The sequence below is a fragment of the Globicephala melas genome, chromosome 5 (genome assembly GCF_963455315.2).
Source record: "Globicephala melas chromosome 5, mGloMel1.2, whole genome shotgun sequence".
NCBI lineage: Eukaryota > Metazoa > Chordata > Mammalia > Artiodactyla > Delphinidae > Globicephala > Globicephala melas.
Window position 1 is genome coordinate 31,586,261 of NC_083318.1, and position 12,467 is coordinate 31,598,727.

The following is a 12,467-nucleotide window of genomic DNA, read 5'->3' on the forward strand; positions in this document are numbered from 1 at the left end:
CCCTGCTCTGCCTCTGACCCTTGACCCCAAGTGCCATCTCTGCAGGGATGAATATCATAATGGTCACATGAAATGACAGAGACATTAAAGTGCTTGGAACAGAAAAAAATGTCACATCTGTAGAGTGTTTTTTAAGTGTCAGGCTCTGTTGCAAATGCTTTATGACTATGAACTTACCGTAATACCCAAATACAAATGAACAAAGCACTAAGATTATCTCTCAACAGCCCACACAATTAGTCTTAAAATCTTTAGAACTGTTTGAACCCTCCATAGCTCCCTATCATATCTTCAAAGACAGTTAAGAGAATCTAAAATAAGAGAAGTCATCACCAGATTACAGCTGATGGATCTACATAAAGGCAGCTAACATTTACTGACCAGTTACCATTGAAAACACTAGTACAGTCTAAGCACTTAGCTCATAGAACTCTCAGAACACTAAGTATTCGTAGATAAGGGAAGAAGCAGAGAGGGGTTAAGAGACTCGCCCAAGATTCCACAGCCAGGAGAGGAAGGGCTGGGATCCAAACTCCAGCAGGCACCTTACAGCCTGCTCACTTTCAGGCATTAGCCTACCACTGAGCGGAAACTATCACATAGTCAGCATAACCTAGAGGGAGACAGAGAACAGAAAGCAGCAGCATTATCTTCCTGTGGTCCCAGGAGAGCTAGGCAGTGAGGTATGTGCCTAAGGCAGATATGGGGAGAAGAGAGAAGGAGGAGGAAAGGAAATGAGAAACTCAAGAAAGGGGTAGATAACAGTGAGGCGGATCTAGGAAACGGCAGAGAAAACCCAAAACCTGACTGAGGTACCGTTTCTGCGCTACAATATCCAAACATATTCTACGGCATTCATTTTTCTGCCCGTCAGCCCTACCTCTTCTACAGCATCTACAGCCACACCCCAAGTCCAAAGACTAACATGCTGACAGAAGCTGATTTTACTGTCCTAGTACATCATGGATATCAGAGAACAGCCCAATAAAGAAATGAGCAACAACACAGTAAATGAGGGAAGAACTTCACAACAAACACACACCCCGTACCCTTGAGGACAAAGTTAACACCTGGGAATAAAACTATTCCCTCCATGGGACTTCCCTGGTGGCGCAGTGGTTAAGAATCCACCTGCCAATGCAGGGGACACGGGTTCAAGCCCTGGTCCGTGAAGGTCCCACATGCCGTGGAGCAGCTAAGCCCGTGCACCATAACTACTGAGCCTGTGCTCTAGAGCCCGCGTGCCACACTACTGAAGCCCATGTGCCTAGAGCCTGTGCTCGTCAACAAGAGAAGCCCCTGCTTCCTGCAACTAGAGAAAGCCTGTGCATAGCAATGAAGACCCAACACAGCCAAAAATAAAAGAAACAAAACAAAACAAAACACAACTATTCCCTCCATAAAGAACTCTGAGTCAAAATGAGAGCTTACAGCCATGTGACTGTGCCAACCTCCTGTGCTCCTAAAACTTCTCCTAGGCCACTGCACTGTTTTCAAACAAACTTCAACAGAGGCATACTCACTGTAGCGACAGAAAAGAATAAAGCTAAACACCACAAAGCAACTCTGATCATTCTTCTACTCAGCATCAGAAAGTTCAGAGTTGGGGGCAGGAAAAAGGAGATGGGCAAACAAATGCAGAGGCTGGGGAGAAGACTTCCTATCCACTTGAGTCCTCATCAAGCATCGCAGAGTACTACAAATGTCAGGGAAACGTGTACTTGTAGTTTAGAATATCCCTCCCCTTGTTTTAATAGCCTAAGGAGCTCTCCCCAGAAAAAAGGTGCACTTTTTGCTCTTTAAGAACAAATAAAAAAGCTTTCGGTGTGAACTCAGCTCCAACCTCCTTCTAGATGCAAACTCTCATTTCCTCAAAGAAGTATAGTGCACTAAAAGGAAGGTTGTTACCAGAGAGCCAAGAAATCCAGCCCCTAAAATGCCATTCCCAGAAAGCCCACTGGCTTCTCACTAGTAAATTAACAAAAGCTATAAGCTCTCTGGGCTCCTCATATGAAAAAAAGGCAATGCAAGAAGCAAAGCTCTGACTCATTCTATAAATTGAAGAGATGCACAGCTAATAACTTCTTCCTTTTTTCCCTTCTTTACAAAGCAAAAACCAACCTGTCCCCCACTCAAGGGTCAATTACTGCTGGAAGCTTCTTTGCTGGCCTAAGTATCCAGCTGAAGATAAACTGGCAATCAGACCCAAGTCAGAATAATTGGCAAACACACACAACAAGTTAACCTTACTTAAATATTAACCCACAGTTTTTGTTTTTTGTTTTTTTAATTTAAAACAAGCAAAAGTAATGACAGGCAAAGTAGGTACTCTTAGAGAATACAAATATACAAATGGCCTGTGCTCTGATCAACTACGTATAATTAAACACAAACCTCACTCGTCTTAAATTGCTTAATTGCTTGAGAAATGTGTCAGGCTCCCACAAAATCTACTCAGTTTTTTTTTTATCCTACTCAGCATGAACTGGAACATATGGCAAAAATGATACATTTTTTTAAAATATTAAAAATGTAAACAGAACTACACCTTGATTAAAATTAAAACTACTTCATGGGACTTCCCTGGTGGTGCAGTGGTTACGAATCTGCCTTCCAATGCAGGGGACGCGGGTTTGATCCCTGGTCAGGGAACTAGATCCCACATGCATGCCACAACTAAGGAGCCCGTGAGCTGCAACTAAGGAACCTGCTGGCTGCAACTAAGGAGCACATGTACCACAACTAAGGAGCCCGTGAGCCACAACTAAGGAGTCAGCCTGCAGCAACTAAGACCTGGTGCCACCCCCAATTTTTTTTTTTTAATTAAAAAAAACCCTACTTCAGAAAGAGTTCTGGAGAGTGAAGCTAAGTGTGAATTAGTAGCATAAACTTAGATGTTACTTTGTGCTTGTGTTTTTAAGGCTTTACTGAGGAGGATAAAAAGTGCCTTCCCTCTTTTCAGAGGTCCCTGAACAAACTGCAGTCAACAACTGGCATTTGCCTTCAAGATTAAGCAAGACGGAACAGAATCACAACCAGTGCTCTCCATCTTAACATCACAGGCCTACCATAGCAGCAAGGATCAGAGATGGGCGTGGCATGAGGGGACAATGACAAAAGGACAAGGATAAAACCATGATGGTAATAACCCTGAAGGCAGCTAACATTCTGTGAGCCCTTACTAGATGCCACTGTGCGAAGTGCTTGACGTGTGCTACTTCATTCAATCCTCTCCATACTCCCAGGAGGCTAGTCCTACCTCAGAGATTAGTAAAGCAAGGCACAGAAGTAACTTTTCCATGTTAGCACAGAGCCAGCATAGACCATCCCAATTCCCCACAGTGAACTGGATCCAATCTACAGTCAAACCACACCAACTAATAGCTGTGGCACTAAATAAGCAAAACAGATTTACCCTGTGACAAAAGCTGTAGGTCAAGGAGCATGAAGAATGAGGCAGTACTGCCTCGAACAGCATGCTGCAGGATAGAGTGCAAAAATGGATCAGCTAAACAGCCGAAACCAACCAACTGTCTGAAAGTGGCACACAGAGATATAATGCAGGAAAGTGCGGTTCCCCTCCACAGGATTAAAGCTGTCACCTACAGCGGCTGAGGCTCTTTTAAACCTTGTTATGTAAGGACAGAACTACCGTTCCCTAGGATTGTCCACTATTTAAATCTTTGGTCCTTATCAACTTCTTGAATGACAATTCCATTATATTTCCAATGTGTGGGGTAAATAGCTTTCTTTTTTACCCCTTAGGTTTCAAAAGGCACGCCACCCTGGTCCAACTACTCAAGGATTTGATCCACAAGTCTGAATGCCCATCATTGTCAATCTCCTCCCTCCTTCCTCAGATGAAAGCTCCAACACCATACCCATAATTTTAGGTGTTACGTGTGTGCCTTTTTGTGCAACATAACACTTTTTGGGCCAGTAGTGGATACAGTACTCCAAGAACTGAGCAACCTGAATTTGTACAAAAGTTGAAGTGATGCTTTCTACTTAGTCTCTTCCACTGATGTCTTCAAGGGACCATCAACAATAGTTCCTGGACCCATTTCCTATATTGTTATTGGGGGCTTAAGGCCCTAATATCTTGTCACTAAGATGTTGTTTATATGATTTTAAACAAATACATTATTTTATACCTGCCCACAACAAGTCTCACTCTCACAGCATAGGGAGATTTGGGTGGAGCAGGGAGATACAAATGCACTCAACCTAAACTTTCTTTTAAGTATCATGTAGTATAATAAACTTTCATGTTAAAAGGACCTACTCCTCCCATCTCACGTATAATAAAGATTAATGGGACACCATAACCCAGCAGCCAGGGCATGTACACAATAAAAAGGGCAATATATGTCCAAAAACATGATCTGAGAAGAAACGGGAGTCAGAAGGATAAAACATTAATGAATTACAGATTTTAGAAGAAAACACAATCAAATTAATATGTTGCAAAAAACCTGCAGTCTGGGAAGTTTTAAGATATATAATAATAAGAAAAGATTGTCTACAAAGCAAGCATAGAAGCATAGACTTGGCTGGAAACAGACACTACAAAAATTAAACTCCTTCATGATAGCCACTGAACTTGAGTTCTCCCCTAAGAAAAATTAGATAAATGCCTTTCCCGTCCAACAGTACAAGTAACAAAGGGCCGACATGCTAAGCATATAATCAGCTAGGCTATGAAAATCACGGTTCCCCAATACGAGTTGGAATATAGACGCTAAAACCCAATCAGTAAAAACACAAGGATCACAGTACCTAGGCAACAGCTGCACAACTGACCCTGAATGACAGCTTAGTTGGAACCGCGCGGAGTCCTGAAGATGCACACTGAGATTAGCGACTCCTTCAGAGCCCTCAACTGCTCTGCCTCCCCCTCCCACTCTACCCAGCGCCAGAGGGCACTAGGTCAAAGACTTCTTGCGCAGCACTTGGTGGAGTCCCAGCGCCTCACAAGCGCCGATTAGGTAACGTTACCAAATGCTGCAAAAGTGCTGACTATTATTCTTCTTTGTAACTCAGCAAGCACACACTGGGAGAGGAGAAAAGACCATTTAGAGAGCAGAAAACTGCTCTGACAACGGCTGCAGAATTATGAAAAACTAATAAAATTAAAACTGATCGCAGTGCGGGTCTCTGGAAGCCAACCGCCGTAAACTGAGGCTCGGCCCAAGAACGCTAGATCTTTGGGGGACTGCAGACTAACAGGCCCAGACATTTCAACTACACGGGGGAGGGTCGGGGTGGAAATTCCGCGGGGCTCGCGTGAACGCTGGCCTCGGGGCCTGACAACCCCCGCCGGGTCGCGGCCCGCCAGCGCTTTCCTGTCAGGGTGGGGCAGCAAAGCGAGCGGGGAGCGCTGCCCGAGGACTGCCCACCTGGGCGATGCCGGCGCCCATCAGCCCGCCGCCGATGACCGTCACATGCTTGACGAGGATTTTCTTCGCTGAGGCCGCGGCGGTGGACGAGAAGGACATGGAACGCACGAACTGCCTGGTTACGAAAGCCATGATGCAGACGGCGACAGCGACAAGACCTGGCGGAGAATACTCCCTCACGCGACACCTAAGAGCGAGCAGACCTCTGGAGGCGGAAGCCCAAGAGCCCCGCGGCCCGCGCGCCCTGGACGACGCCGTGACGTATTCGACGGAGGGGGGGGTGGAGCCTCGAGGCCCGCTTTCCTCATTGGCGGAGGCCGCAGGGACGGCGTTCGAACGTCCGAGCGCGGCGTCCAAGCTCACGTGGACTGGGGCGGGCCGCCGCCCTCTTCTGCAGAGCGGGTCTACCCAGGCTGTCGACGCAGCAGGTCGTGTGACGTTGAGTGGTTAGCGTTCTGGTACCGGACCCAGTGCAAGCCTTTCCTCGCAAAAGTCACGGGCCCCTTGTAAGGGGAAGTCCGTGGTGTTGCCTTGTTAACTTCTCCCTTTTGATCCTTGTGCATAACTCGGCGCCGAATAAATACGTGTTATTTGGCTGTGGTGATAAGGAAGCCCAAAATGAGCACCTTCCGTACGTGTCACCATAAACCAAGTCTAGGGATTATTTTAACCCGGTGCATATTGTTCCTGCTAAAAACGGAAGGAAACAAACTGCTCACACCCAAAGCAAATGTCTAGTGACCCGTGAGTTCTAATGCAAAAATCAGGCCCACTAAGGGAAAGAGAAATTTAACCTTTAATTGCCCATTTCGACTTTACATGTTTATTAATGCAGGGAACATGTGGACAGTTTAAAGTCAAAGAGGAACCTTTGTGGAGTAACCGGTAATAATAGAAAGGCCAATCTTCTCCCTCGTGTAAATAATTTCTAGTTACTGTACCTTAGTAATATAGAATTTTTATTATTTATTTTTAAATATGTAATAAGGACCCACAGACTCACCATCCAAAGTCTGCCTCCTCCTATTGCAGGTAACTTACATACTGAATCCTGTGTTCACCGTTGCTTTGCTTACATCTCATTTTTATTTCTAATTCTGTAAAAGTGTGGGAGAAGTGCTGGTGTTGAGCACTCCTTAAGGCTTGGGACTTTCTAAGGAGATCGTTACTGGCTGAAGACACTGTCACATCCAAATAATTAAAGTCCATTAAGTGCTAGAATGTACCAAATGCAAAAACCAATAGGACTAGAATTGGCATAGGAAGATTACACGGAGAACCTAGTAACTTGAACAAATGAGTCAATTTATGAAGAAAAGAGGCTTCTAGGCACAGGAAGCAGCACATGCAAAGGTAGAAACGTAAAAAAATATTGCCACAGGAAAAGGGTGAGGAATTAGGTATTGTCAGAGGTGAAGCTAGGACAGTAGATTAGGAAGATGCACAGATGATTCTTTCGGTGGATTTTAACTTTTCATTCTCATTTAAAAGTTGTGTTTAATGCAAGGCCAAACATTCTGATTATAGTGTCGTCACAATATGTATTTTTTTAATGTGTATAATGTAAAACATAATGCCTGAGTATTTGGTATGTTTTCAGATCTCTGATTTGTTTTCCTCAGAACAGAAAGAATAACCACTGCAGTATTTTTTAGCAGTTCTCAGATCTGAGGCCATATGTATTATGTAAAGGTGTGATGTGAAGAAAGGAGCAATGAAGTGAGAGTCAGGAGTCCTGTCTCAGTCACTGGTGTGCAGTATGATGGTCTGCAGACAACCTCCCTGGGCTCCAGGGTCCTTGTCTTTCAAAAGAAAGGGCTGGGAAGCGTAAGCTGGGACGAAGTGAGAGAGTGGCATGGACATATATACATTACCAAATGTAAAAGAGATAGCTAGTGGCAAGCAGCCGCATAGCACAGGGAGATCAGCTCCGTGCTTTGTGTCCACCTAGAGGGGTGGGATAGGGAGGATGGGAGGGAGGGAGACGCCAAGAGGGAGGAGATGTGGGGATACATGTACATGCATAGCTGATTCACTTTGTTATACAGCAGAAACTAACACACCATTGTAAAGCAATTATACTCCAATAAAGATGTTAAAAAAAAAAAAAGAAAAAGAAAAGGGCTGGACAGGTATCTTTCCAGCTGTTTCATACTGAGAGTCTAACCCTCATTTACACTCTTCTGAACCAGGAAGGCCACCCCGGCCTCTATTCCTGCCCAGTCCTGATCAGATGACAGTTACAATAGAATCATTCTTCTTTTGCCAGAACTGCAAGTCTTTTCCCAAGTGTGGCCTTGAACTTTCAGGCACCCAATAACAATTTCTGTGGTCCCCGACTTGCACCTTCACCCTGTTCTTGGGGAGGTGCTTCGTTTCTCTCTGCAGGAGTGGTGCACTGGGAAGCGTGACACTGGTCACTGACCAACTCAAAAACAGCAAAGGGTACCCCTTTTTTACAGGTAAGGAACAGGCCCAGAGAAGTCCAGAAACTTAGCCAAGGTCACACAGCTAATGAATAGCACAGGCAGAATTCAAACTCAGGACAGTCTGTTTTCAGGGCTCATGTTCTTGGCCACTATGCTGTTTTGCCTCTCTTTATAGCAACCCTAAGGTTACCACTGCTATCTTCTTCTAAAGGTGAAGAAACTGAGGCTCTGAGCGATTAAGTCATTTATTAAATGTAACTCACCCAATAACTGACCAAGCTCAGATTTGAATCCATTCTGACCTCAAGGCTCCCATTCCTTTCATAATTTCATACTCTTTAGAAAGTGCTGCTGTTGCTAGAGGGGGAAAAAAAATTGGGGAGTGGTCTCCAGTAAACATACATGTCTAGATTTGGAGTTGTAACTGTCCTACTAAGGTTATCAATAAGGTTAAGCAGATTAATGTATTTAGACATTCCTACCAATAAGCCCCAGAACTGTTAAGTTTCACACAGTGAGTCCCAATATTTACACCTGAAGACTTTCTAGAACCATGTGTTTTATTCCTTCCTGATTCCTAGCATGTGGACTCATGCTTCTCAAACACAAACATCCATTTATAATCGTCTACTGATCACCTCTATTTGGAAATCCCTCAGCTACTTCAAATGTAACTTATCAAAATTTGAACCTATTATTTCTCACTTCCCACAATACCTTTCACCTCCTCTTGCATTCATTGTCAGTTCACGATGACACACAACCAAGGGCATTTTCCTTCCCCCTCACCACCATATCCCCATTCACTCGGTCAGATGTCATTGATGCCACCTTAGGAGCATACAGGCTTCCTCCCTCATTTCCCCCTCTTATCTCTATCCCTATTTATCGGCATTTCATCCAAGCCCTTGTCTCCTTTGTAGAGACTGAGCCCATTCCTGAAGTGCCTTACTGTAACTAATGTCTCTTTGACCCAGTTCATACTTCACATTCTTCTCAGACTGATTTCTCAAGTTATAAACTGGGTCACTGCACTCTCCTTTTAAAAATTTTATTCACAGGATAAAGACCAAACTTCTAAGTCCTGGTGCCAACACTTTAAACTCACCTATTTCCTTCTACTCCTTCTCAAGTACCTTAAATCCTAGCCACAAAGAACCAAGTTGATTTCCTAACTTATAAATTAGAAATCAACTTTTATAAAGATCCTAGTATCTATAAATTAGTTGAAGGCTAAAATATATTTTGACTAACTGTAATTCTCAGACATTTTCAGAGCCAGGTATTTATCTATTTATTATTTTTTTATTGAAGTATAGCTGATTTACAGTGTTAATTACTGCTATACAGTGAAGTGATTCAGTTATACATATATACACACACACACACACACACACACACACATTCTTTTTTTAAATATTCTTTTCCATGATGGTTTATCATAGAATATTAAATATAGTTCTCTGGGCTATACAGTAGGACCTTGTTTATGCATTCCATATATAATAGCTGACATCTGCTAACCCCAACCTCCCACTCCATCCCTCCCCCAACCCCCTCCCCCTTGACAACCACCAGTCTGTTGTCTATGTCCATGATTCTTTTTCTGTTTCACAGATAGGTTCATTTGTGCCATATTTTAGATTCCACATATAAGTGATATCATATGGTATTTGTCTTTCTCTTTCTGACTTACTTCATTTAGTATCATAATCTCTAGTTGCATCCATGTTGCTGCAAATGAATTATTTCGTTCCTTTTATGGCTGAGTAGTATTCCACTGTATATATGTACCACATCTTCTTTATCCATTCATCTGTCGATGGACATTTACGTTGTCTCCATGTCTTACAGAGCCAGGTATTTAAAGAAAGCTGATAGTGATTCCTTGTTTTAGTTTTCAAAGTAAAATCATTGATTTTGGAAATAGCAAGTTCTTCATTGCTCTATGTGAGCAAGAAACATCACTCTAGATGCTGGAAAAATCAGGGGTGACTGGAATGTAGTCTTTGCCGTTCAAGGGCTCATAAAGTAGTAGGAGAAATAAACATGGAACAAAATGTTGTGCTTCCCAGAAGGGAATGCAAGGGGCTGTGGGAGGTGGGTAGTGAGGGGGGGTGGGGGAAGCAACGGGAAGACTAGCATTTAGTGAATGCTTAATTTGCCAGGCTCTGTGCTAAGCATGTAATACGTAACTTCTCATCCATTCCCATCAGTCTGATGTCACTATTTTTATTCTCTTTTTGCATATGGGAAAACTGGAAGCTTAGAGAGGAAAATAACTTGCCTGACGTGTGATAGGCGGGAAGAATAGAGGCAGGTCTTGAGCCCCAGTCTACCTGAGTGCAAAGTTGTTGCTCATAACCAGTGTCCTAACTTACTTCATCATGATGGATATATTACAGCAGAGTAGTGAGGATGATTAGAAGGTTTTCGGGCAGAGAAAATGTTTTGAGGACACTCCAGACAGAGAGAAAAATGTATATGTAGTCTGTGAAGGAACCGAGATTAGAGAGTGGTCTGGAAATACATTAACATAGGATAACAAAAGCACAGGGTACTTTTGGGTGAATGAAGATGAGACTGCAAAGGTAGGCAGGGGCCAGATGAGGGTGGACCTTTTTATGAGAATCATGATCTCAATCATATTTAATTTTTTTCAATTTATTTAGAATTGCACATAGAAAAATTGTAAAAAGAGTACAAAAGAACCCATATATCTCTTACCCATATTTACCTGTTGCTAACATTTTATCACGTTTGCTTTATCTTATCAATTGTCTAGATCTATTTATCTGTAATAGATAAGACAGATATTATATACATTATGAATAATCTGAACCATCTGAGAGTAAGTTACACAAATCATGGTCCTTTATAATATTTCTATGCATATTTCCTAGGAATAGGGTGATCCTGACATAACGATAGTAATCAACTTTAGTAAATTTAACATTGATACATTTCTATCCAACCGATTGCCTGTATTCCAATTTAGTTAACTGACCTAATAATGTCCTTTATAGTTTTTTTTTGCCTTCTAGTACCAAATCCAGTCTAGAGTCAGGTATGGCATTTAGTTGCCATCTCTCTCTCTCCCTTTTTTAAAACAACAGCTTTACTGAGGTTTTAGTTAATTTGTTTTTATTTTTGTCTTTAGGTAACAGCTTTTTCATGAACATTAGTTTGTGTACAAGGAAACCATAGGAAGGACTTAAATATCCTTGGAAGATATCTTTCAAAACTACAATAATTGACAATTCACTACATGCCTTTGCATACCAGGTGGGAAGAGGGTTGCTAAACAAGCTCAGATTGACAAAAAGTAATACAATGAGGACAAATGCTGCCGAGCAGAGTATGATGGGAGAAAAGAGTTTTCACTGGTGGAATTTCCCTCTTTAGTGTCATGTTTCAGAATCAGAAATGCCAAATTGGTAGATTCCTTGTGGAAAATTTTCTTTTAAATGAGGCACAACCTAAAGAAAGAAAACTCTGAGTCGTAAACCTGACTAAGAAGGAACTATAAGATATAGGTCATTTAGTAGCATTCTTATCAGTTGTTCCATTAGTAATTTAATTGTAAACATGTTTGAGAAAAATAGCTTAACCATGTTCTTCTGGTCTGTTTGATTTGACATTCTGAAATATTTTCTTAGGCTATTTTGTCAATGTATTTGTACTCCTTGTCAATATTTCTTTGAAATGTAACTACGACTAGAGATTAGCCATCCTTGCAAGTCATATTCTACGTTATGAATACGTTCATGTGATATGTCTAATATTTGCTTCACAATAAATCAGTGCAGAATGGGGCTAGTGGGAAGTGGGATAATGTAGATGAAACAAGATTTGCCCATAACTTCTGTATGTGTTTCAAAATGTCCATAACTTTTTTATGCTTAGAAAATATCAAACGTTTCAGAGACACATACAGATGTATTATTTTTACTTTTTAGACCTTTTGGGATTAACTTGGATTAATTTGGGAAATTCATCCTTTTGGGATTAACTTGGAAAAAGAAGTTAATTGGAGAAAAGATGTTACTTTAGTTTTCTAAGTAATTAACCAACTGTCCTAGCACTTTTTAGAATATATTATTCCTGTTCTTTCATAACGTGATGCCACTTTTATACACTACAGGATATACTCTCTATTTTGTTTCATTGATTCATCTGAACATCCCAGTGTTACTACAAAACTGTTTAGTGATACATTACTTTAAAAGATAGTATCCAGGGCTACCCTGGTGACGCGGTGGTTGGGAGTCCGCCTGCCGATGCAGGGGACATGGGTTCGTGCCCCGGTCTGGGAGGATCCCACATGCCGCGGAGCGGCTGGGCCCGTGAGCCATGGCCGCTGGGCCTGCGCGTCCCGAGCCTGTGCTCTGCGGCGGGAGAGGCCACAACAGTGAGAGGCCCGCGTACCGCAAAAAAAAAAAAAAAAAAGAAAAAGAAAGATAGTATCCACCCAGAAATAAATCCTCATATATATGGTCAAACAATTTTCGACAAGAGTACCTAGACCATTCAATGGGAAAAAGACAGTCTTTTCAACAAATAGTGTTGGGAAAACTGTTATCCATATGCACAGAAGTAAAGTTAGACCCTTACCTTACACCATATACAAAAATTAATT

The 12,467-nt window shown here is 42.2% G+C and overlaps 1 protein-coding gene across 2 annotated transcripts in view; it reads right to left on the reverse strand.

Moving 5' to 3' along the window:
- The window catches only part of HADH (hydroxyacyl-CoA dehydrogenase), a 47,493-nt gene extending 41,844 nt beyond the window's left edge, over positions 1 to 5,649 (reverse strand). For both annotated transcript variants that reach the window (XM_030864104.2, XM_060299110.2), the window contains exon 1: positions 5,400 to 5,649. In XM_030864104.2, the coding sequence (XP_030719964.1) occupies positions 5,400 to 5,531 (132 nt within the window). In that variant the 5' untranslated portion in view covers positions 5,532 to 5,649. The remainder of the gene's footprint in view (positions 1 to 5,399) is intronic.
- Positions 5,650 to 12,467: the final 6,818 nt, after the last annotated feature.